The 26,743-nt window shown below is 47.2% G+C and overlaps 1 protein-coding gene across 2 annotated transcripts; it reads right to left on the bottom strand.

Moving 5' to 3' along the window:
• Positions 1 to 396: 396 nt before the first annotated feature.
• On the bottom strand, positions 397 to 23,456 carry LOC144125047 (perilipin-5-like). 2 transcript variants are annotated; one of them, XM_077658095.1, is made up of 5 exons: positions 23,208 to 23,456; positions 13,340 to 13,812; positions 3,876 to 4,187; positions 1,492 to 1,737; positions 397 to 679 (listed from the first exon to the last, which is right to left on the bottom strand). In XM_077658095.1, the coding sequence occupies exons 2-5, from the start codon at positions 13,808 to 13,810 to the stop codon at positions 587 to 589; spliced, it is 1,122 nt and encodes a 373-aa protein (XP_077514221.1). In that variant the 5' UTR covers positions 13,811 to 13,812; positions 23,208 to 23,456; the 3' UTR covers positions 397 to 586. The 2 variants fall into 2 exon arrangements, with proteins under 2 accessions (XP_077514221.1, XP_077514222.1); XM_077658096.1 differs by having other exon boundaries at positions 13,340 to 13,833; positions 23,208 to 23,449.
• Between the last annotated feature and the right edge of the window lie 3,287 nt (positions 23,457 to 26,743).

Below are 26,743 nucleotides of genomic sequence, written 5' to 3'. Positions count from 1 at the left end.
CAGGGGCAACGTGTCTGACGAGGGATCCCAGGGCCACGGGTTCGATTCCCATCTCGCCCCAGTTTCCTTTTGAGTGCAATTATTTCACTGTACATTCCTAAAAGTCACAATGACATTTTGAGTCAGGTTACGACCTTATAATCACAATTTATGTGATGTTTTATTCACTTTTCAAATCCACCGCTCCTCATGATGTCACTACCTTTTCGACAAATGCGTAGTTTCTCGCAGGGCCTGGTTCTTCGCCGGGTTCTCACATTAACCCTTTGGCACTAATGCGAACAAAAGTAGACCGCAAACACAGATGTTTTTTTTTCTTCTGAAGCACAGTCACTTTAATTGACATTCAAGAATTGTTGAAGAACACATGTTTTGATACTGAGATCAAGCTAAAAGCTTGATCTCAGTATCAAAACTTCCGCATTTACCGAGCTCAAATTCAAGTTTTTCTTAATGTCAGTTCTTTATTCTTTAGACTCAAATGCCTGTACTGGCAAAATTTCGCATACAGTTGGACACACGCGTACATATATACACCTGCTCATTTCCACTCTAAAACGTACACAAACGATCAAGACTTGATTCATCATTCCTCTGAATCCGTCGACGTTTCGTCGTCGTCATCATCCTCTTCGTTGCTCTTATCTTGATCAGCAGGCTTTCTGACGAAAGGCGCAGGCTGGAAAAGGAAGTTAGAGGAACAAGTCAGTAAACTACTTGAGCTGTATGAAGCAGTCACATTACGACTCCTTCCTTCAAACGGTGTAATAAAGCGTTTCGGCAATGACGGCCGACTGATGATTGGCTCGTTTGCAAGTCAGGTGTCGACTGCTCAAGACCACCTTCATTGAAAGTACTGTAAATAGACTGCTGAGGGGGGAGGGAGGGACAGACTGTGCTTCTCTATCGCCATGCGAGAATTATTGCTAGTTGCTCAGTCAAAACAAAAAACAAAATCGCGTAGGAAGCCAGTTGCACATCAAGAACGCATTGTCTGCCACTGTGTTCACACAAGCTCGTTATTTCGTATATAGGCTTAACGGCTCCGATTTGGGGATATAGTTATGGTAATATTTTTAAAAATACGTTCCAGAAGTGCGCAAAATGCTCAGAACATTGCGCGCGTGTTCTTCAAGCATGTTTCCTTCTTCTTTGTCCCAGCTCCTCCGCTCGCTCAGTTGATTTGCCTCAGTGCGAAGAACCCTTAGGGCGAAAGTGCTCATACGCTCATCAATTGACATCGACCAAGAATCTTGTCCCCGTACGTACGTACGTACGATCTTGTGCCGCTGACTACCAACCCGAGTTGCTACCCGAGCTTAGCCGAGTAGATCGGGGTAAAGGTGAGAGACACGGTTAGCAACGTAGTTATTGCTGTCACTTGTTTAGTCCTGGGAAAGACCGAAAACTTTGGAAGTTTTTCTTCACTGCGCTTTCAGATAGAATCGAGCGTTGCTTAGGATTTCAATATTTTGGTTTCCTTCAACTTACCAAGTGGCTCAGAAGGGCGTCGAGTGTTGCTCGGAGGCTGTCGGTGAGGTAGGCAAGCTGAGCGTATACTTTGGCGGCCGATTCGGAGGCAAGGTGAGCGACGGGCGCGAGCCGCTTGTTCAGTTCCGGCGAGATCTTGGTGTACGTCTCCTGGATTCCGCGGGCCAGTTTCGAGTGTTCGGTAACGACGGCGACGGCTTGGTGAACGGCGTTTTGGGACACGAGCAGCACTCTGCCGGGCAATGCCTGTGGACGAGGAACAATGCAAGACACGGCTGTGCGTCAGCAAAGCGCACGACGCTCTTCCTGTCACAAGCGGCCACGCGCGATTATAATTATCGCCTCGATTCTCACGCTTAAAAAAAAGCGCACGTGATTCTCTTTACTGCACTCGCACCCCGCGAAAGTATAATCTTGTGCAGCAAAGAATATTGCAACACCTGCCGACTGTCACGAAAGAGGAAAGGTGCCCGTCAGGCCTCGGTGATTGTATAGCCAATGGCCTTACCCCAAGATTGGCATCGCTGGAAATTCGCTACCCGTCAAGCCTTGTATGGTCAATGGCCTTACCCCAAAAATGACATCGCTAGAAATTCGCTTCTCACCAGGCCTTGTATAGTCAATGGCCTAACCCCACGATTGACATCGCTGGAAATTCGCTGCCCGTCAGGCCTTGTATAGTTAATGGTCTTACCCCATGATTGACATCGCTGGAAAATCGCTGCCCTTCAGGCTTTGTATGGTCAATGACCTTACCCCAAAATTGGCATCGCTGGAAATCCGCTCCCCGTCAGGCCTTGTACAGTCAATGGCCTTACACCAAGATTGACATCACTGGAAATTCGCTGCCGGTCAGGCCTTGTATAATCAATGGCCTTACCCCAAGACTGACATCGCTGGAAATCGCTGCCCGTCAGGCTTTGTATAGTGAATGGCCTTACCCCAAGATTGACATCGCTGGAAATTCGCTGCCCGTCAGGCCTTGCACCGTGAATGGCATTACCCCAAGATTGACATCGCTGGAAATTCGCTGCCCATCAGGCCTTGTATACTGAATGGCCTTACCCCAAGATTGACATGGCTGGAAATTCGCAGCCCGTCAGGCCTTGTATAGTCAATGGCCTTACCCCAAGACTGACACCGCTGGAAATTCGCTGCCCATCAGGCCTTGTATACTGAATGGCCTTACCCCAAGATTGACATCGCTGGAAATTCGCTGCCTGTCAGGCCTTGTATACTCAATGGCCTTACCCCAAGATTGACATCGCTGGAAATTCGCTGCCCGTCAGGCCTTGTATAGTTAATGGCCTTACCTCAAGATTCACGTCGCTAGAAATTCGCTGCCCGTCAGGCCTTGTATGGTCAATGGTCTTACCCAACGATTGACATCGCTGGAAATTCGCTGCCCGTCAGGCCTTGTATAGTGAATGGCCTTACCCCGAGATTGACATCGCTGGAAATTCGCTGCCCGTCAGGCTTTGTATAGTGAATGGCCTTACCCCAAGATTGACATCGCTGTAAATTCTCTGCCCGTCAGGCCTTGTATAGTCAATGGCCTTACCCCAAGATTGACATCGCTAGGAATTCGCTGCCCGTCAGGCCTTGTATAGTTAATGGCCTTACCCCAAGATTGACATCGCTGGAAATTCACGGCCCGTCAGGCCTTGTATAGTCAATGACCTCACCCCAAGATTGACATCGCTGGAAATTGGCTACCCGTCAGGCCTTGTATAGATTGACGCCAAGATTGACATCGTTGGAAATTGGCTGCCCGTCAGGCCTTGTATAGTAAATGGCCTTACCCCAAGACTGACATCGCAAGAAATTCGCTGCTAAAACTAACATTTTGTTATGTTACGAAAGTTATAAATAGGGTATGCTTCGAAAACTCTTTATCAGTAATAGTTTTTCGGCAATAACTCGACACCTAATCACAAAAATGAAGCCAGGAGCGGGCATCAGGTAGCAATATATAAAGATTATTTTGAATGTCCGGTTATTAGCTTCATTCGTGAATAGGGAAATGCGGGGTTCACGCTAAAAAAATAACGCCCTTCACAGCTTTGAACCCTTTTAGACATATCCTCCGCTTTTTGTTCTTCATTATCTATTACATTTCAAGTACCAAAAAGAGTATGTCAAAATTTCTACAGTATCGATTAAAAGCAAAAGTGTCTTCTCGCAGTATTTTTTTCTCGGCATTATTTACAGCATCGAAGTGGAAAGTTGTAGCACCACAACTGGCACATATTCTTAGAAGTCCCACACCTTGGCTTTCCAGAGTTCCAAGGACGTGGACCGCTTCATGCTTGGTTGTAGTGTAAACACTACTAATATATAGACAACATATATTGCTGTAGTATATGTAGGTGCAGTAAACATACCTTCGCTGTCTCCGGATTAGGGTCGTTGAGCAGAGCCTTGAGCCAGCCAGCGTCCGAGTGCAGTTCGTCGAGGATGTCCTTGAAGCTTTTGGTGTTGTCCAGTAGGCCGTCCTTCATCTTGTTGAGCAGGCCCAGCGCCTGCTGAAGCTGCGTGGCCAGCTCCGAGGCGCGCTGCTGGAACAGCTGGTACTGCTGCTGGCCCTTGAGGGACACGTACTGGCGCACCTTTTGGCCTACGTTGGCCACGCGGCTAGGCAGCTGGGAGTCCTCGTAGTGGCTCTGCTCAACAGAGGCACCCAAGGCAGCCAGCTCCTACGACGGGTGACAAGGAAAGAACATGTAAAAGCTCACGCATGCCACCGCCTAGAAAGTGCTAGAGCTTGCTGCCATCACGTCTGCGTCAGTAGTATGTGATGAGCACTAAAATTAGTCCCAGTCCACCAGACCACTAAGCAGCCGTATTTCGATGGAGGCGAAACGGAAAAGGCGCCTGTGGGCTATGCGATGTCAGTGCACAACAAACAACCCCAGGCGGTCGAAATTTATCTGAAGCTCTCCACTACGCTATTCCTCGCAGTCCTTGTGTTCGCTTTGGGTCGTTAAACCCCAAATTTTACAATTTCTTTTACATAAAACGCCTCCAGATGACATCCCCACTTGAAGCGATCAGCGCTGACCACTAGAATGTGCGCGTTCAGTATATCTCCCCTGAGAAAATGACAAAAGAGGATGCGGTATATCTACTGGATGGCACAGAAGCAAAAGAATGAAAGACACTGAGAAGAAGTACTGGGGCAGCGCTAGCGAATGACTGGTTCAGCAACTAGATCGCCTTGAAATGCGCCGGCCACGTCGTTCAGCTGACGAACGCCGAAGAAACGCTGCATAGAAAATCAAATAGGGTACCAGAGGCGCCAGAGTACTCAATGGAAAACTGTGGGGAATTAATACGCTCCCTCAAATTGCTTGTTCGAAAAATACTTCTGCAACGACCTGTTCGGAATTTTCTGCTCCATTTGCGACCGAATATCGCCCCCAAAAAATGCCTCCATGGTCCGGAAGGAGCACGTCGTTCTTCTGGAAGCCTCACTCAATAGCAAAAAGATACCGAGTGCATGCTCTGTGTAATTTCCTAAACGATCACATTCCTTCACTATATAAATTCGGTAGCATGTCTTCTTCATCACCAAAGAAACGGCATGTACTACTCTGTTCAGTTCGTAGCAGGGCTCCTCCTTCAATCTATTGCCGGCTTGCCAAAAAAAAATGCAACTTGCCGAATGTAGCCAAGAATAACAGTCTCAAATGGATCACGGTAAAGTTACTGGCAAATGCCATGACAGACTTTCCACGTTATTCGTCTAAGAAGCAGCTCCTTGATTCTTCAAAACAAGAACGCTACGTTTTTGACGGTAGCGGTCTGCTACTGCCTGCGCTGGTTTCATATAGGCACCCTGCTATGAGTGCATATTGTGATTTGCACTCGAAGAAATTAAATTCGGAGTCCTCACCACCATATTAGTCGCGAATTACCTCTACGCTCTCTACGCTGACAACTGAGCGCGCCTTATTTTTTCATCGTTTTTATGGTGTGCCTGCCAGGGATACTAAATAACAGACTTCAGTGGCAATTTTCATGACAGCACTTCTGTGTTCAGCACGTTGCACACAGAATGTGTATACCAACGGTAACGCTTGAGGCGTCTCGTCTATCCCACGCACACTGGTCACCTGTCATCCTATTCATCGTTTCATCATCATCATCATCATCATACCAACGGTCCGTCACTGGGCCACTTAATGCCCCAAGAGAATTAGTAATACGCGTCCGCGTTTTATGCAAGCAGGGTTAATTGTACGGTTGATTGGAGGACATGGTTAATTGGAGAGATATGGGAAGAGGCCTTTGCCCTGCAGCGGGCGTATACTCAGGCTGGTGCTGATGCTGATGACAGGACCATGCTGCGCTAGAATCGTTCCGAAGAAAGAACTTGTGGCATGCCAATAACATAAAAATTAATGCGCTAGAAACAGAAAAGTTATGCCAGACGTGTTGGTAATAACACCGATCCCGCTGCCCCTTAAGCTTAAGCCTTCTTGGTGTCCTGGGCCTCAGAAGTCCGCAGTAAGGAGGAATCTATATCAAAGCTTCATGGAGAAATGTGTGAAATTAAAATTCAAATTCTCATATCTTTATGTGAGAGCAAAATCGCAATTCTTACTTAATTATGTTTTCCGCACAATCTGTGAGCTCAAACAGCGCGTCGTTTCGTAATGCTTCTGTGGCGCCAAACTCTTAAACGACTTAAAATCGTCCCAGCCAACTTTTGTCATTAGGGTCGTCATTACGAAAAGAATAAGAAGACTCAATTAGCTTCCTTGTCAGATCCTCCCTTTAAACCTCTTTAAGGTATACCCTCTAAATTGCTCGATTAGGAGACTCAGGGGTGTTCACGAAAATGAAAGCCGTCCCAATTAGACATGGAAACTTCTGATCCCGTTTCAAAAAGAAAAGCAGGATCCAAAATACGGAGCGAAGGTTTCCACCAGCCGAACCTCAGTGCAAGCTTTTAAATGAAGTCTCTTGCGGGCGTGCGAATGAGAATGGATAGCAGGACGGCGGAAGAAGCAAGATAAGGAGAGTGTCGGCATGTGATTTTGACGGAAAAGCTCTCACAGAAAAGATTGGCAAACGCGCGACGTACATCCGACGTCACGTGACAGCAGAATATTGGGTAAGAGAGTAAGGCACTAGTCTTTCTTTGTCCCAAGTCCAACATTCTGGGACAATTATTTTGAATATTGGTAAACTGCAAGGTACTGGTACAGGAACATCGAAGGTAATAGTCTTTCTTTTATAGTGTTTTCATCGTTCGCATCGAGCAGTTAAGACTGTAATAAAAACCAGAAGCAGCGATAATTTTGCATGCAGCATGCATATTTCATTCACATTGCGTTGTTATATTTCATTTTGCAGTTTACGACTGTATTTTGTTTTACTTTGTTTTATTGTGTGGTACTGCATTGTATTATATTATGCGGTATTTTATTGTATGTATTGTTATGTAATCTATTGTATTGTACGGTAAAGGTACGGTTAGTGCAGTAAAGAACGGTACGGTGCGTTACGGTACGGTACGGTGTGTGGTGTGGTGTGGTGTGGTGTGGTGTGGTGTGGCGTGGCGTGGCGTGGCGTGGTGTGGTGTGGTGTGGTGTGGTGTGGTATGGTGTGGTGCGGTGCGGTGCGGTGCGGTGCGGTGCGGTGCGGTGCGGTGTGGTGCGGTGTGGTGTGGTGTGGTGTGGTGTGGTGTGGTGTGGTGTGGTGTGGTGTGGTGTGGTGTGGTGTGGTGTGGTGTGGTGTGGTGTGGTGCGGTGTGGTGCGGTGGGATGCGGTGCGGTGTTATGGTTTAGGTATGATACGGGTATTGTACGGGTATAGTATGGTATTGCGTTGTATTTATTGTACTACATCGCAATGCATTGCATTGTATTCTGAATTGTTATATCGAAATGTATCGAGCGATGGCTTTGATTTTAAGCAGTATAGGCAAGGAACGCCGTTAATCAACTATTTTTTTAATTGGAGCAGAAATTAGATATCCATGGCAAGACATTGTGTACAACAAAACGAGCACGCACAGGGTAACAAAGAACTAACACACAAGCGCACTGTGTAGCGCTCTGATTCTTCATTCCCCTGTGCGTGCTCATTATAAAAATCTGCTACAAAAATTCTGTTAGGAAAATCAGAGAGCTTCGCCGACTCGGCTTAAGCTACACAATGCACCGCGCCGTCTTCCTCTCTCCTTCCCCCTCTCTCCCTCTTTCTCTATTGTCCTTTCTTCCTTTCGCTGCGGAGCTCATTTACAGAGCTACTATTCCTGTGATGTCTTTGTATCAGTCTCTGTAGATAGAGATGGCAATGATCGCGGCGCCGAGCCGACTGACTCCGCTCGCAACAACTGTCATTTTCTTTGCCTGCCCCCGCGGCCCTGAGCACAAAGGAAATTCCTCCACGTGCTCTTCCACCGCACTAGTCGCCCGCGTTTGATCTCACTGTGAAACACCGACCTTTCTTTAGTGCGTATACAGGACGCTCACAAAAATGATTTTCATTAGAGATTAATCACCCCGTAATTACACTGAGCGCCGTCTCTTGCTTATTACTTCGAAAGATCACTGAACATATAGATTCAGCAGTTCACTTAGGTTGCATAAAACGTTCATCACGTTCACTGTGCCACTGGTTATGATAATAAACGCCTTGTTACGAGTGACCTACTTTGTTCTCGCAATAACCTGTTGCCCGGCGTTTCGGCGGATTAATCTAAAAATGCAGTCTCTATCTCATTTAATCGCCTTTCGTGCGCTGCTACCGGATCAGCGATTGCGCGAGTCAGTAGTATGATCTCGCCAATCAAAGAACTTCGCGGTGTTTTGGTTACGGGTGCCACTATAGATGCATCCCAGCGTGAGCAGGGAGCGTTGATTGATGCCCTCCGCAACGATGCGCAACCAACCCTGCATCCTGTCATACCTGAGAGATACGTTACACAAGGCTTTCCAGGAGCGAGGGCCCTATAAATCACTGTGGATTGCCTGTCAAGCTCGGCTCGCTTCTCTCGAGCAAACTGCGCATTCCGGGAGCTCGCCGGTCGTGCGTCTCCATTTTTATATGAGTATTTGGGAAAAAACTGCGCGCAAGCATGCGACCCGGAAGTCCCTTGAGTTTGTCAGTTGTTTCAGCGAACGCTAGTACAATAGGAAGCACCTTACGTCATCGTCGGGGGGGGGGGGGGGGGAATCGAGATGAAAGAAAGCGGAGAGAAGGATTTTGTGACGGCGAACGAGGTTGCTCCGACTTCACGTCCACATGAGACGCCATTGTACGTATAAGTACTTCGTACTACAAAGCACAGCGACCACACAAAGCCGACAGGAGTCGAACCTCCAACTTTATTATCAGCGCCGAGAAACGCGTGCTGAACAATTTAAGCAAGATGGATTCAACTGCTCAGTACGCTCTAGGCGCATATGAGTAAAAGTCGTATGAGGCTGCAGGAGTACTGCAATGTATTTTTTACACACATTCATGCCGGAGCCCTCCACTACGGCACCTATTCTTCCTTTCTTCTTTCACTCCCTCCTATATCCCTTCCCTTACGGCGCGGTTCAGGTGTCCAAAGATATATGAGACAGATACTGCGCCATTTCCTTTCCCCAAAAACCAATTATTATTATTCATGCATCCCCTGAGTATCTCGGAAATAGCACGTTTTGCTGGTGTGTTGAGGGTGCAGTCTAGAGACCTTTGTGGAGTCTTGACAAAGAAAATGCGCCCTCTATGTGGAATTTAAAATAAAAAAAGCATTTTCAGAAAGGTCGTCTGTCAATGTTATCCTAATACCAGGCAGGGACTTGACAATGACACCACTCCCCATCCAGTTTGCCTAACGTCTACTTCCTTTCACGAAGCACTTCAATAAAGGAAGCACTTCAATAATAGGCTAACCTAATTAAGCCAACTTCTTATTCTTATTCCTCATACATAGAGCAGAAAATATTAAACAGCAAAGCACCGAGGCGCCTCTCGCCCAATCAACTCCAGGCGAGGAGGATGGAGAGTAGGAAACTGAGACGTTAAGAAAATCTTCTCAGAGCAAAAAAATAATAATAATAACAAAGAGGGGGAAGGGGGAGGGGAGTTAAGACAGGGACTCAGCCTTAAGTGACTCTCTGATCCGGTGAGGCCGGGTAATTGATGGCTTCTCCGCAAAGGCGAGGCGCTTAAGACATCGTAAAACCCTGGATCCACTTTCCCCTCCGCCGAGTGATTAACAGCGCCGTCCGTCTTGCGTTGAGTGTCGCGATAAACGAGCTGGTTCCGGAAGTTTGCACGCACGGGTTTGGTGCGTGACGTGCGGTTGACGCTCGCTCACCGCGGTGAGAGCTGAACGCTGGGCTGCGGCTGAGCCGCATTTGTTCGGTGCTATAGAGCCTCCGTAAACGATCTTTTCCCTCGGTTCGCCCCTCGAATAGTTATCGAAAGGAGGGAGGGCTTAGTGATGGCGCATTGATTGATCAACTACACGTCACGTTCAGGTCAGGTCAAGGAGGTGGTGTTTCCAGGTGCCAAATAACTCAAATTACGAATCGTGCAGTTGAAGTTTCGACGAAAATCAGTCTAGTCAGGCATGGTGGTACGATAAAATGAAGAAGCCGTCACTGACCATAGTCGAAAGAAAGGAAAAACGTTTCAAAACCCGCTCGAAAGACATTTCGAAACCCGCACTGGTTTCGAAACTTTCTTTTTTTCACAATGATCAGTGACTGCTTCTTCATATCATCAGAAATAGGGTATCAAATAGATCTGTTTGATTATGCGAGTTAGGAAACTCCCCATCTGGCACATGCGGCGGAATCGTGCACTGTGGATGGTATGGTACTAAGCTCGGGCGTTAGCCGACTGTTGCGCCACTATAGTCGGATACAACTCAAGTACGAAGCGCCAAATGCCCCTCAAGGGTGTCCCTCCAGCCAATGGCGTCGACCGATTCCCCCTTCTCCCCCTTGACCAATCCCCTTGGTCCGGATAGCGGGAAATCGCAGGGAGTGGCAGACGAATGGGGAATAAGCAAGGCATAATTGAATTAACCGCGGCGTCGTGAAAATCTGTCGACGCCATTGCCTGGAATACCTCCTTTGAGGGGCATCTACAGCTTCGTTCTTGAGCTGTATCCGACTACAGCTGTGTCAGTAAGATGAAGCACCCGACGGTGCTCGAAACATGTACGAGATGGAGAAAGAAGGGTTAGAGGGTGCCGCCAAGAGCTACGTGCTCGTAGGTGGCGCTACCATCTTCTTGGAATTGGCTCCAGAAATCGTTCGCGGGGCTTACTGCGTAACTGGACCATACATTGTCGCCACCGATGCTTGGTGCCGAGTGCTAGCCTTTGCTTTTGAGGTACTTGCTGCAGATGTACGTTTTGAAGCGAAAAGCTTCACTACGCTAGTCAACTCCGCGCTTCGCGCGAGCCGGCGTATGTCGGAGCACGAGTGACGTCACGCACGGCGCAGGTGGCCGCCGCCGACTCTTTCTCTCTGTCTCGATCGCTCCCTAGACACTACTGCGCATGCGCCACTAGTAGCACCGAGCCACAAGTGTTCCGCCGCTGCGCAGCGCCGCGCCTTTCCTCGAAATCGAACTTTCAATTTTCAGTTGTCGCTTTCTTCTCTACCTCACTCCTTTATCTCTTCCTTTAAGGCGCGGTTCCGGTGTCGACCGAGATATGTGAGGCGGTTACTGTGCCATTTCCTTTCCTCAAAAGCCAAACAAAACAAGTGAGCCGACGGCGTTCATAGAATTCATTGGCGTTGACATCTTTGCAAAGGCCGTTCATTAATAATAATAATAATAATTGGTTTTGGGGGGATAGGAAATGGCGCAGTATCTGTCTCATATATCTTTGGACACCTGAACCGCGCCGTAAGGGAAGGGATAAAGGAGGGAGTTCATTTTCACGAAAGGAAACGCGCACAACCGGCTCCGTGGTTCAGTGGAGACCTCAATCTTGCTTTCATGTACATGGCTTGGCGTTGGTGTCCAACTAATAATAATAATAATAATTGGTTTTTGGAGGAAAGGAAATGGCGCAGTATCTGTCTCATATATCGTTGGACACCTGAACCGCGCCGTAAGGGAAGGGATAAAGGAGAGAGTGAAAGAAGAGAGGAACAAATAGGTCCGTAGTGGAGGGCTCCGGAATAATTTCGACCACCTGGGGATCTTAAACGTGGACTGACATCGCACAGCACACGGGCGCCTTAGCGTTCTTCCTCCATAAAAACGCAGCCGCCGCGGTCGGGTTCGAACCCGGGAACTCCGGATCAGTAGTCGAGCGCCCTAACCACTGAGCCACCGCGGCGGGGCGCTGCAAAAGACCCGCTTTGAGTGTGTTCCGCACACTGGATAGGTGGCGCGCCCTCCCTGCCACCCTGGGAGGTGGCATGCAGGTAATGGTTGATGCGAGAGATTGATTACCAAATGAACGCTGCGGCCTAGCTATTGCTGCAGTGCCGCATGTCAGCCACAACGCTGTCAGCGCTAATGCATTCAGGCCACATCTCTCTCTCCCCACCGCCACATGTATCAAAGCACAGATGAGGCGTCCGCATATCGAGGGAGCCAGTTATGCGCCCTTCCTTTCCTCAAAGCCATCGCCGTCTAGAACATTGTCAACGCCAATGCCAATGAACACAGTGAACGCCGACATCCTTCGCTTTGTATACAAAATCCTGGATTAGCTGTGCTAACCCACTCTTCAATTTTTTAATCGTGACTTCGTTTTCGCCTTGCCGAAACGCCAGACAACGTGTAGCGAATAAATTATCCTAACAACGCGGAAGCGTTTCTCTTGCTACATTCTCGCGGCGTTTGCTTTCGGCAAACACAAATCAAACAGCGCACACTGAGCTGTTGTATGCTAGCTCACTGACTAGCGGCTCATTGTATACGGAGCTCTCGTTTCCCCCTGTTCCGAACTCTTCCAGTGCACCCTCCTTTTTCTTGCATCTTAATAATAATAATAATAATAATAATAATAATAATAATAATAATAATAATAATAATAATAATAATAATAATAATAATAATAATAATGATAATAATAATAATAATTGCTTTTATCGGGAAAGGAAATAGCGCAGTATCTGTCTCACATATCGGCAGACACCTGCACCGCGCCGTAAGGGAAAGGATAAAGGAGGGACTGAGAGAAGAAAGGAAAAAAGAGGTGCCATAGTGGAGGGCTCCGGAATAATTTCGATTACCTGGGGATCTTTACCGTGCACTGACATCGCACAGCACACGGGCGCCTTCTCGAACAGAACATGGTGAACGCGCCCACACTCAGCAGCTATCCTTGTTTTCTTTCTTTTTTTCATGTAGAGCCTGCGCGCTGTGTGTGTGACTTGCGCTCGTTCTATCCTTCGCACTGTGTCGTCTCTGCCATCTCCTTTTCTTCAGATTTCCTCGCTCTTTATCCAAGTCCAGCTTTGTTTACGATCTTTTTCTGACGTAAAATCAAATCGTCATTGTCATCGTGCTCTCCTTTCTTTTTATGTACGCCGCGCGGTACTTGAAATTCAGAAAGAATATCGCACGACACACAAAGCTACAATTGCGTTCCAGCACACTCGTCCTAGATATTTACGGAGCTACCCTCATCGAGATTCTAGAGCTGCCGTCAGAACAATAACGTTTCTCCATCTTTTATATTGCTTTTTACACGTAGCTGTACAGAGACAAAAGCGCTGCCAGATGCCGACCCTTGCCTCTCCAGCGAACCATTGTGCCGAGTCTTTGAATACCGCCTTTTGTACGGTTAGTAACGTAACCTTTTCCCCACATTTCCACCCCACCTACACTGCGATTAGTAGCGCACTTTAAAGCGAGGTATAGGTACCTTGTCCAGGGTGTCCTCCGCCGCGGCCAACGCGTTTATGGTCTGCGTGCGCGCCTGCTGGCTCCAGGCGTTGTACGCGTTGGCCAGGGTCTCGCGCGGGTGGCTCACGGCGCGCACAGCTTGCGAGGCCAGGCTGGCGCCGTAGTCGCGCGCATCCTTGATGATGTCCTGCGGCGAGTTCTGCTTGACGGCCGGGTAGCTCTGCTCGATGCGGTCCAGCCCCTTGCACGCCAGGCTGTCCACGTAGTTGATCGGCCGCGCGAGCTTCTCGAGCAGGGGCAGCGAGTGGCCCACGGCGTACGCCGCAGACTTCTCGGCCGTGCTCAGCGTGTAGCCCAGCAGGCCGCTGCGGTCCTTGACGTGGTTGTAGGACTGCTTGGCCGTGTCCAGCGCGCTCACCACGGCCGGAAGGCTGGTCACGCGGCTCACGAAGTGACTCCGGATCACCGGCTGGCTCGTCGTCTCAGGCATGGCTGCCGAAAGGGAACAAGGGTCTGTTTCAATGAGATAGCTATAAAACCCTCGTCTGGGAAAAAAAATATGTCGTCGCTCATAAAATTCGCCCATTGGCTGGGATGAAGTGACGTCACCAGGGCTGATAATCATTATTGGCTGAAGGCAAGCGACGTCACCAGACCGGAAATGATGTCACTTCTGTTAAAGACATCAGCAGCTTGTAATGCTATCGCAGTGCCAACACAGAAGGTAATTAGGTATCCCTGCGACTTTTCTTTATTTATTTCCTTAATTTGTCCACAAAAGCGAGGAATAAGCGGTATAACGTTCAGTTTATTTAAATTATCCTTTTCGCAGAGGGGGGTAAATAGCCCAAGAATCGACAATGCAAGGCTTAACACGGCACATCTACGGAACGTAATACAATGCTCAATTTACGCAATACAATACAGGACACAATAAAACAGTAATGTTTGCCGTGAATGAGCAGTGAACTGCGAACAGCCATACTAGCAATCATATTAGAGTCAGTTTCTACGCCTCTGCTTCCCAATCCTGCAACAGCCTCCCTGAGGCTAGCATTATGTGTAAATAGTTAAAATAACATAGTCATTTCGAGGTGAAATTGAATCAGAAACTATGTCCTTCCAGCTGGAACCCAATCAGTTCCAGCTAGAACGTCTTCTTCTTTGAGCTGCTAAATGCCGTTTCCAGCTTTATTATTGAAATCGTATCCAGCTAGACCGTTTTCTGCTCCCAGGTGAAAAACTGCCACCTACAGCTGAAATCTCCGCCGCTTCCAACTGCGACACTCTTTTTGCAGCTATTTCATCTGGAAATACAAAAGATCTTTTCCAGTTCGAACTAGTGTCTCTATTTTGATGTGGGAAAGCAATGTGAAAATCAGCTCTGGACAGTGATATTCACAGTCATATGTAACATGTTAGTGCAGTGTTTCCTTCGTGTATAAAAAATCACTTCAGGAAACGGAAACGATGGCGTAGTTCCAGACGTTGTCTGGCAGCTTGTCTGCTCGGTGCATGAATTATATGCTGTCTGCTGCCGGGCACTGCCGCTCAAGCCTTCTAACGCTTTGGCAGGCCCGCATTTCTACTGGAATGAGGAAATAAAAATTATTATTATTATTATTATTATTATTATTATTATTATTATTATTATTATTATTATTATTATTATTATTATTATTATTATTATTATTATTATTATTATTATTATTATTATTATTATTATTATTATTATTATTATTATTATTATTCCGTAAATACGTAGAAGTCGCGCCAATGATCTCAAGGCTCCGCCATCAGTAACGATATCGGGAAAACCGCAACCCACAACAGTGGAGCGGTAAGCAAGGTGTTTAACTTTAGTTAGCAGCAGATATGCCAACAAAGATCCAGGGACCTCCGTTTATTCCGAGTTTTTGACGTGCATGTTACCAATAAAAGAAATCAGTGAAGCTAGCTCTCTCTATCTTAAGGTGATAGAAAGGCCTAGTTGGCAACGAATTACAAGAACAGCAATAAATAAATTTTATCTCGTTGTAACGAACAAAATCGACATGGTAGAACGTCAGCTTTCGGCAATTCAATGCGCGCAACGCGTCGGCTATTCCCAGTTCTTGAGGACAGAAATTAACGGCGTAGCTACTGAGTATGTAAGTCAGTCACGAAAGCAATGATAGAGAAATTTCTCTGCGCAATAGTCAGACTGAGGATGCGGGCGTTGTAATTACCAGGAACTTCCAAGTGCATGTGTGTTTTGGTTTATGAACTGTCGTGTATAGAGGAGATAATCAGAAAGAATACGGAAAAAAAAATTTGTCGGTTAATATGACAGCTTCAAACTTACGCGTGAAACAATAATCGGTGTTATATTTGATTTCTAATTACTGACTAATTACTGCAATAAAAAATTAACAAGACGCTTAATTTTGCACTGCAGAGTACAATGCAATATCATTAGAAATACTCTACGCGCACATGTTCCCTCTTTTTCGCATGTTCCGCCTCTGCGGCTTTAAATGCGGCGTCACTCATACTCAGTTTTCTGCTATTTTACTTTGTTTGCTCTCTACCTTATTTGTCGTTGACGCTAATTGTTAACATTAACTGGTGACGCTAATTAGTAATCCTAATTAACTGTGTTCCCGTAATGCAATTCTCCTACTGGGCGCTGTGAGGTGCTCGTACTAGGCCTTGATTTATCCCAATGAACGAACGTTCCTCAGTGGTGTATAGGTAAGGTTCTTCGTTTTCGGGTTTTATATTTTTTCGAATTTGAGGGGGGTAAAAATCGGGCGCTATTTTTCAACTTGATAATAGGAGAGAAATCGGGGTTTTCGTGGAAGCAATCTGAAATTCGGGTTTTTTCGGGTTGAATTTCTAAAATGTAATAATTTATTCGATTTTTTTTTCAATCGGAGGGTAGCAATTTGGGCTATGTTTCAGGCTGGTAATCGAGAAAAAACTGGAGTTCTGAAGAAAATATTCCTCAATTCGGCGTTTCTTTGCTAATTATTAATTACTTGTAAAGAGCCTGGACCAGTCTTAAATGATGAAACATTTTATTCGCACAAGCTGTTCATCGACTTTTTATCACGTCCTTGTTAACATACGTAATCATCTGCATGCTCAGCATTTCGGTTACCATACGTAACCTGTCTGGTCTTTGGAGGTATCTCGGCTTAGAGAATGTTCCCGCAACATCACAGCTGCCATTAGCTAGGCATGAAATTGTCAACGCGGTATTTTCTAGCCCGAGGTAGCGCACAGTTGCGTCGTGCGTGCCAATAGTCCATGACTTCAACACCTATATTAGTCGAGCAGCTTTCAGCAAGTACTGGTTAAACTCCTCACGAAGTGAGTTCACATCGTCGATAACGGAAATCAAGAGAAGTCAATAGTCACCAAACGAGTGGCTCAGCAGCCCCTTCTGCAATGGATTCAGTACGGCTCCCAGTTTCCATAACGTCAACTAGTTTTTGTCTCTGTCTGTCGGCCAACTCTCGCCCGCACGACAACTGGGGGCATGCAGAGCAGTTAAGCTGGAATAGTTGTGCCAGAAATCGCGGGAAAATCGGGTTTTACCTGATTTACCAAGATTTACCAAAAAATCGGGTTGTGCCCGATATTTCAGGAACATGTTCGGGGTGCAAAAATCGGGTAAAATCGGGTTGTACCCGATAATGAAGGACCCTATGTATATATAGGTAGCGTGCCCTGCTCCCGACCCAATATTGAACACCGGTTCGGTTGCGCCTCACCACTTTTTTTTCTTTTCTGTGAAACTGCTGCTCAACGTCACTACCCTCTCGACCAATCAGGATTTTTCACTCACGACGACACAGACCCCGGGTTTCTTGCCGAGGTGGACCTATAACGCTATCGCGTTGAAATGTGCGTTGATCGTAAACCACACGCCTCACTAGCGCTGAGCGACAAACGGGCGCGTTCTAGCAAACAGCGTAGTGGGCACGAAAAATTTGCAGAATAGCCAGCCTAACAAAAAAACTCTTGCATTAGGAAACTTTTCGATGTAACGGGGACCCTTTTCGCCAGCCAGCCATTGCAAAAAATTCTTTAGACAATATATAGACTGTCCATAGACTTCTGTTAATAAAGTTTATAGTGTGTCTGTAGATAAATCCTAGTCTTTAGGCAATACAAATCCTATAGAAAGTCTATAATCAATCGATAGATTTATGGCCAAACACTTTAAGTAGATTTTCGTTTATAGACATGCAGTCTACTGACTATGAATAGACACAGTGAAATATCTACAGGAAGGCAATAGAGTCTATAGACTCTATACAGGCCATTTTTATAAGGGAATGGATTCACTGTATGCACGCTTCATAGGTCCTTCCAAGTAGGAGTGATTCGCCCATGAGACCTGACCCGATATTTGGAGTTCTGGAAAACGATCACGTGCATTACGTGTGGCTTGTGGCGTGAGATCAGAAGTGACACTGCTGCTGTGCAGACTTGGAAAAAAGATACAATGTGAAAAAAACGTGGCTCGCTGATTGATAAAGCAAAGCCGCTGTTGCGTGTAGGCGTAGCTAAACGCGCAGCTTTTTTTCCATAGCCCCGGCGATAGCGCGTATCTCCGCTTGTTGCTGCAATGAAGCTTCCCGGAAAAACGGAGGAATGGCCTCTTAAGGGGCGCTCAAGCGCCGTCCTCTCATCGCACCACTGGAACGGTACAAATGGGTCTTTTCGCAGTTTTCTTTTCTCTTTTCGCGTCCAAGTCTTTTTATGTATCCTCTCTCTCTCTCTCTCTCTCTCTCTCTCTCTCTCTCTCTCTCCCTCTCTCTCTCTCTCTCTCTCTCTCTCTCTCTGTGTGTCTTTCAGGCTTCGTTCATTTAAAGCACCAAGACTAGAAATGTCCACTGTTTCCACTATGTAAAGTCAATTAATTGAATGAAAAAACCTAGAAGAAAAATAGGGGAGCTGGAATCTTGAAGGAAAACTCTAAGGGATGGTGAACAACCGCTCACGTAGCTTACAATCATGCGATAGCTGTTGGCTGTCTCGTTCAGTATAGTTTTGTTATTGCTTTGGACAAAGCATTTTAACGTACTCTTACTGACAATCTCGATTCTTTGTACGCCGAGTTAACGCCTGTCTTATTATTAGATCGGGTAGGTGACTTAGAGGAGGGGAACCTTCGTTTTTCTGTGCAGAAAGTTTTTGCTCATAGATTTTTTTTTATTTTTTCCTTTCGCAGAATCCAATCTCCAGCACTGCAGGTTGGTAAACACCGGAGAAACAATTGAGCTTCGTGGAAGCTCAAGTTCAAGAACGTAATTTCGTTCTCAGGATCGAAACTACGTGAAAGCGCACAGGTAGAAGAAAAAAAATTTTGAAGTGCAACTCTCAACAAAATTGTAGTTTACCTCGTATTTACGGAAGGGGGAGTTATCGCGTTTCAATCGAGAGACGCCAACACAGGTTTTAGAACTCCTAAGAGCCTTTCTTCTCTTTTTTTTTGTTGTTGAAATAGAAGATAGTAAGGTGAAATCTTCCGTGAGCCGACGTCTACGCTCGCTTGTCAGATACCTTACTCCAGTGCAAAATTTAAAGCATTGAGAACTGTCCGTTTATTATTATTTTCTAAAAATGAATTCAGTGGCTGAGAGATTAGAAACCTATTAAATTTCCTAGATCTGCACAAGTACTTGTCGTATAAAAGCGAACCAGATAGACATCGCCGATGTATCGAAGGATAGAAAGCAAGCGTATATTCAAGAACTAGCACGCTACCTGTAAAAGTGCACCTTTCACTTGACTGTGCTGGCGGCGCAAAGTTTCAAGAACAGAGAGATTAGTAAGCTTTAGTTTTTAGACATAATTCGCTCTCAACTTTTTCGCACTAAAATAGGCCCTGAAGGGCACTTGACAGGCAATACGATTTCTTCGTTTCTCAGGCTTCTTTTTCAATATCTTCGCAGCTAGCGAGCTAGAAATAGAAAGCATGGGGACACGCGTAGACAACAAACCCAGTCATTTATCATGTGTCAGCTAGTATACTGCGTATGTTTTAACATTTTTCCTGGAGAAAAGAAACTCATCAACAGGAGAACATCATTTTTAGTGCCGCAAGGCAATCCATTCTACCGCAACATGAGCTAGGGAGACCAACTGAATGAAACGAAGGCTCGGGCCAATGAGAAACCTTTCAGGAAAGCGACCTTTTAGTAGATTTTCAGGAAAGTGACCTTTAATGTTGGTAATGCCGGTAGTGCGGCGACATTAAATGCACTTTATTGCATTGGAAGCACAGGAAGCTTACCGAAAAAAAAGCGCAGATACAAGGGCACTAAAAAATAGCAGCACAAACAAATATTTCACCCACTTCGTCAGCGATGTTTCGGCTTTCACACATGTCCTATCAGCATTCACTTGACTCAGGCTTTGTTTCGTGATCATTGATCTGTTGATGTAAGTGGCAACAAGACAATTCTGGGCCAACGTTTTCAGGCAGAGAATACGGAAAAGGTAGCGTCTCAAAGCAATCAACCGACAGTCAAAGGGCAGGGCACCGCTTCTCCCAGAGCTGGTTAATTAGAGTTAAAAACACGCGTTTTTAACGTTTAATATCCGTAGTGCTTTTCTTAGTCCTGCACCTCTCATAAAAACTGCAGTACGCTAATTAACGCACAAAAGAGAACAATTCTGAACATGTCTGCGAACGTACAGCTTTTCTCAAAAGTAAATAGGCCGAGGTGTTTGCTTATAAGCCTTGTACTATGGCTTCTTGTATAATCCGTGGAAGTCCTAACTTTGGGAGAAATGAGAACGAAATTTTCTCTTATCTTCAAGAGATTTGGAACGTTGGTGGTGCATAACGATACGCTTAATACAACCTCAAAAGCAAACCTCTTGGTATATATACTATTGAAAAAGGCTGTTCATGTGTATAATAACTATAACGGAGGCCATGTGTTCTGTAGATGTTATTTTCGTGGCGGAGTATAATAACTTCTTTGAAACCTATTTGGATAAAATACTCTATCGAGAGTGGATAAATTGGATATTCTGTCGGATATCAGAAAATTCAAAGGGTTCGGCTCATGAATGCATCGAGTCTAGGGATACATTTGCGGCCTGATTCATAAAGCTGTTTTTATATCCTCGTGCGAGAGACAGGCTCGAGACAGACGCCGCCCTAGCTTCATACCCTGTCGGTATTGGCTAAGTCTAAAGCCAATCACGGGACTCGCCTAAGCTATCGTCTCGCTGTTATCGTGGTGATAATCATATTAAAAATAAAGAAAAGAAAAAAAGCACGTTGAGACGGGAAGCGGAAGAGGGCGGTATAGCACGAGTGAGTTGTCTTTCCGCCATCTTGTATGTGTTCCATTTTTCAAACAATAATCTCGCACCAGCTAGCCCAACTCCAGACTGTGGACATATTATCGCGACGGACCAGAGCGCAGGCATCGGCTTGTATGAGCGAGCGATCACGCGTACAAAGAGTTAAACAAACTCTGCAAATGAAGCAGCTTATTTGCAACACGCATTCACATCACGCCGTCACGACGCGCATTTCAAATGCGACCGCTGCGTTTGTTACTCGAGGTTACGTGGTCTTCGCAGTCGTAAAAAAAAACTTTTTTTTCGAATAAAATAAGCATCAACGGTGCCGGTCAGTATTTGGTCACTGTTATCGGTATAAATCAGAGGCGCCTCCAAAGCGACGAAGCCTGGAATATCCGAAGAAGTGCTTGCCGATTAAATAGTGGTATAACATGGAAGGTAAATGAAAGCTTAATTGAAATAGACAGATTTAACATTGCGGAGGCGTACTGGCATAGAAGTGTACCGGACTACCGTGTGCATGCTGCGAACACGCCATGACAACTGAGCGGCTAAGTTAAGCATGCGCCTGCGCTGCTTTCATCCGGTAATCCGGAATACATCTCCACTATGTCAAAGCTTTCTAATAACGCGCTACGACAAGGGTGGTGAAAATACCGTGCTGTTGAAATAAATCTGAACGATAATTGCACATTATGCAAGTCTGTGCCAAGTGACGCTGGGAGTTTGCTAGTTGTATGCAAGCGCACGAAAGGTGCGATGTTGGCACACCTGTACATCTTACTTTTTTAAACTCTCTACCCAGGCTTTCATCGCCTTGCGCTCGTATAGCTTTCATGTCGCAGCGGACAAGCTGTGAGACCAAGCTTAGTTCCAATCGAAGGCGAGCGTCGTACTCTGGCTGCATCACTGAGGGAAACTGTCGGGTGGTCAATAAAAACCAAGAAAGAAGAACCCTGCCGCCCACATGTCGCACCCTTCATGGTCACGTATCGTCTCGCGCTCCTCTGAGATTACGTGAACGCGACAAACTGCGCAAGTGGCTGCACGAACGAAAGAAGAGGAAGTGTGCGGGTCGGTCCGCCGGCACCACACGGGCCGCTATCGCTGCCTCGAGCAGATAGAATGGGGTAGAAAGAATCAAGAGGTTCGTAAGAGAAAGGAATAGAACTGACACGCACCGCGCTGAAGCGCCGACGATTGCTGCGACAGAAGCCAAGTACTGCTGTGTATGTCTCCCCAGCATCCCTAGTACCGCGATCAACTTCGACCTCATAGTGTGAATCGCATATTCTGTAACTACTCGCTGCTCCGTGACGCTGTGTAGTTATGCGCAGCGTCTTAAGTTTAGAATGCAGCAATTTAGCGATACAACACTCGTAATGCAGAAACTGTAGGCACGGCAGGATTTGCTTACAAATGCACACATGAACAATGTCCTGAGGGCATGGAACTTCTAACGGTAAGGGCATATACGGCATCTACGAGGCAAATCTCATGACTAAGGAGAGGAAAAGGAGGTAAGGAAGAAAGCAAAGCGCGCCTGAACAGCGCCGTGAGGGAAGGTATGAACGCGCTGCACAGGGGAAGAAAGAAAAAAAAATGGCCAGGCTTAGCTTGGTTAAGCCAAGAATGCGTTGCACATCTCGATGGAGTTCCGTGCTGCTCCATTGACTCGATAGGCTATTGACTCGATCGCCATTGAAACTGCCCGTGTAGCAGCGCTCGATCGCCTTTGAGTCGATAGACTGTCAGTTCGAGGGCCCTCGAAATGCCCATGTGACAGGGTTATAAGACTGTCCCGGCGAAGGAGCGCAGCTCTTTTATACATATGCCGTGACGTCAATCATAGCGCAGCGCACCTAGCGGGAGGAGCGGGAGTCAGGTGGTGGCTGCGGCCGCGCGCGACCGCGCCAGTTGGGGCCCAGCTTTTCCTCCGTGACGTCACGCGCCGGCACAGCGCCCCTAGAGGGAGGAGCGGGAGTCAGGTGGTGGCTGCGGCCGCGCGCGACCACGCGAGTTGGGGCCCAGCTTTTCCTCCGGCTGTCGTGACGTCACGTCACGTGGTTTGGTGGCTGCCCGGCCGTGCCCAAGGGCTGAACTGAGTGATTGCAATATGCAACGCATAAAAAGGGGTGGTCAGTTGCGGTCAGTGCTTGCAGTGCCATTCGTACACGTATCCAACCCACTTGGTTCCTTGGACCATGGTTTCGAGAACTTGTCATATGCTCCGACAATGTCTAGGAGGCGTGCAGCCACGCTCATATTTTCCCAACGTTCGAACCGTTTCAAGTACCAATTTTCTCACAGCGCAGAAGAACGAATGCATAGGTCAAGTACGGTTTCTGCTATAAACAAAGTAGAATTGCAGGCAAACAAGGTCCACCGCTGCTCCGTAAAACAACGTTCAGACGCGCGCGGCAAGGGGCATTTGACCAGCTTAGTTTTATGGCCTACTAAACCGTGCTTTTTTTTCCCTCCCCACCTCATCGCTCTGCGTCTGTAAATCCACATCAGCACGCACCGCTTACCTCTGAGCCCAAAATTACAGCAAGGGCCAGTGCACTTACTTCAGTTCGCGGAGTGCGGTCCAGTAGCAGTTGAAGCTCCCAACGAGAGGACTCGGGAACAACTTGTGCGCCCTTATCTGACGGGAGCGACACTTTTATGAAGCCCGGCTTAGAGCTCCGCCCACGCTGAGCAACACACTCGTCGCTTGGGGTGACACACGGAGGCGTCAAAGAGGGAAGGCTGCACTGGGATTGCACTGGGGCTCTATCGGGGAACCCGAGCGTCACTCGCGTCCTGCACCGAGCTTTGGAAGACGGCAGCGGAGGGCGCACAACTTCGTTCGCCCTTTACTGTCGCGCGCCCCTCCTTTCCTTCCTTCCTTCTTTCTTTCTTTCTTTCTTTCCTTCTTTCTTTCTTTCTTTGCGTCTTTCCCCTCCTCCTCACCTTCTTCATAGAGTGCTTGTGGCGTTGAGAGAGCGAAAAAGAAGGGGGCAGCGATTAGAGAGGCGAGACGATAGGCCGCGCTGGGCCGCCCTTATCTCGGGGCTAGGAATAACTTCTGGAATGTTTTGAGGCTCGGAGGGTCGGACACCGAGCCCTCTCGTACCCCGATATCGGCGCTGGCCCCGACGTCCTTGGCGCGCCGCTAAAAAAAGCGGGCGAACGTGCACCACGCTGGACGTGCGGCGTTGAACGTTGCGCAACGCGCATCGCGCCGCTGCGGTGGCTCGCGCATCGTGCAATGAAATTCCGACCCGCCTGGTCGTGCATTCATTATCTCGCATTGTTTCCAAGCTTGGCGAGAATGTGACTGCGCCCAGTGACTCGCAACGTCGTGTCCCGTTAGGGCGTCATGTCAGTGGTGGTGGGAGTGCAGCAGCAGTAACAGGGTGGAAAAGCGACGAGAGAGCATGGCGCTGGAGCTTATTTCAAAACTCCCTGTGCAGAGTACCCAACTGTCGTCACCACGAAGGCATTGACCGCCGCGTTAGCTCGCGCGTTATGGCGTTCAGTTGCAGGGCATGAGCTTACACGTTCGAGTCCCGACTGCGGTGGCAACATTTCGATGGAGGTGAAATTTCAGAACGCTTGTGTGTTTGTATGTAGCGTGCGATGTCAGCGGAGTTTGAAGAGCCCCAGAACACCAAACTAATCTGTAATCCTCACCTACGTCGAGCTACAAATCCCTCCTTGTTTGCTGTGGGCAAATAAGCATTAGAGTTAATATTAGCTCTTCACTGGCCGATGGTTTTTTGCCGGCCATTCGAAGGACCCACTGACCAATTATGGGACTCGCCCATCTTTCCGTTCATTGGCTTTTGTGACTTTGAACTGCACGTGGCCCGACCATTCAAGAATCAATGTTATATAATAGTGCGTACGAGCACCACTGTGAGTACGGAGTGATATTTTCAAAAAATTTTCTCATTGTAAGTTGATCAGTCGTCTCTTCAGCTCTCATGATAAGCCTACACACTAAACAAATTCTCACCCTTAGGGGTGTAAATCAGCTGTCCCCAGAAGAACACCCTTTTGGGTGCTAAAAAGAGTGCAAAGATCAGCACCCTTAAGGAAGGGTGCAAACATGAAAGTTTCGATGGCGCGCATCAATCCAAGGCTTTTGCTTCATGGGTGAATCATTGTGGAGCGCCCTTCCAACATGCATTCGTAGAGATGTTATGGAAAAATATTGCCCTTTAATGAGGGTGCAACCATTACATCCTCTAAAGTATCATTAAGTGCACCCTACATTAAGGGTGCTGATCTCTGCACCCTTTTTTAGCACCGAACAATTGCATAAGGGTGTTCGTCTGGGGACAGCTGATTTACACCATAAAGGGTGAGAAATTGTTTAGTGTGTACGCTTGTGCGGCGGCGCAATTACGCAGTAGTCTTGCTTGAGAAAAGTTTGGCGGACAAGGCTTCTGACATGAACATGCAAGATAGTTGTTCCTTTCTTTTCTTTTTTCCCCTTTCTTTCACGGCATTTACGAGGTCGATTAATTTTCAAAAATTGTGTCTGTAAGGCCGCCGCTCTTTTCCAGCTGCGTACATTTGCAGAAAGCAGGACGCCGGCACACGCGGAAGCCGCTCCCTAGTACCAGCGAGAGCCCCCGAGTGCATACGGGGGACGAAAAGGGTCGCTTCACGCACAGACCCACCCTCCTAACGACGTAGGTTAGCATCGGAGAGGCACCCGCAGCGTCCCGCCGGGCCTCGTGAACAAAAGCGTATTTCCAGGAAGGCCGTGAATGACACCTGTCATGGCGGACAGGCAGTACTCACCAAGACCGTGGGAAAACAGGGACGATCCTTATCTGGTTTCCCGGAGTGGAAAACCCCTTCATGCTTATTAGCTGTGTCCCGCCGTCGGTAGCGCGGCAGCTTCTTGGTCCTTTCGCTCCCTCTTCTGTTGCTGACGGGCGACGCGGACCGATGATGGGTGGCGGTGTGCCTGAGGCAAGTCGGATTAGCTCCGAAGGGAGAGCGGTTGGATACTCTCACTTGAGAGAGAGTGGTGGCGTATTTGTTTTTGATTTAGTTTGTGTCGTTAACGAGACCCTGGGTTCGAGGCTAAGCCCAACGCACGGGGTAGTCCCTATATCGCATGTTATTGTTGATTGGAGAATTGATGCTTAGGGCGGGCCACTGAATATGACCGCCCTTAGTCCTTTGTTAATTAAGTGCTTAAAAGCGCATGTGAATGGATGCAGTCCAGTCCAGTCTGAGCTGGGGCTCTATGCTTAGCACGTAACGTGATGCTACATAGGCTCTAACCTGCCGGGTCGATGAGTAAAGTAGCGCAGTTTGTTCTTTTGTAAATTCAGTTGTACTTTTTCCAGTTTAACTATCTGTATATGTATGCTGTAAATATATGCTCTTCTGTCATCATCTACAAGCTCGCCTCCTGTCCATCTTCCAAGCCGAACGACACTAGAGGAAGGGTTCGTAAACCTTCCTCGGAAAAACGAACGACCATTTGAAATTCTACTATGTCTGAAGTTCCGTCACAGAGGCATGAACGGCCGTTCCTTTCTTGTCGATGTGCACGTTTCTAAAACAAGCATGTGGGCAGAGTTGAGTACGAAGGGCGACAAAAGACTTTGGCCTCCCTTCCGGGCAGGGTGTTTCTACGCGTCACCAATTCCTGACGTCATTTTAGATCAACGAAGTTTTATCTTTGCCTCCCGGCTCTTTATTTCATTATCTGTAACATTTGCTACGTGCCGTCATGCGTGCCTTGCAGGGCAGATGCCTATTAATTCCTGTGTGGGCATTTTCCGCGACTCTACACTGAGCTCAGGCGTTTACGCATTTCAGTGAGCGCTATGAATCGTTGCTGATTTTATTATTTTACCAGTATCTTCATATACTTTTACCCTAGTTTTAGCACTGGCTGCTAGAAAGTAAGCGCACAAATTATCTTAACGAGCACGCAATCACTGCATTCATTTTTTGCGTGCCACCGCGGTGCTTTCTTACTTACATTTCTTCCCTGCTTACTTTTGCAACGCTCCATGCAAATCAACTTATCCTGGGTGCGCTTAAAGGGGCTCTGTAAGCAGCTCTAATAAAGTTGCGGTATGCCTGGGAT

The sequence above is a fragment of the Amblyomma americanum genome, chromosome 3 (genome assembly GCF_052857255.1).
Source record: "Amblyomma americanum isolate KBUSLIRL-KWMA chromosome 3, ASM5285725v1, whole genome shotgun sequence".
Lineage (NCBI taxonomy): Eukaryota > Metazoa > Arthropoda > Arachnida > Ixodida > Ixodidae > Amblyomma > Amblyomma americanum.
This window is presented reverse-complemented; position numbering and strand designations above follow the sequence as displayed.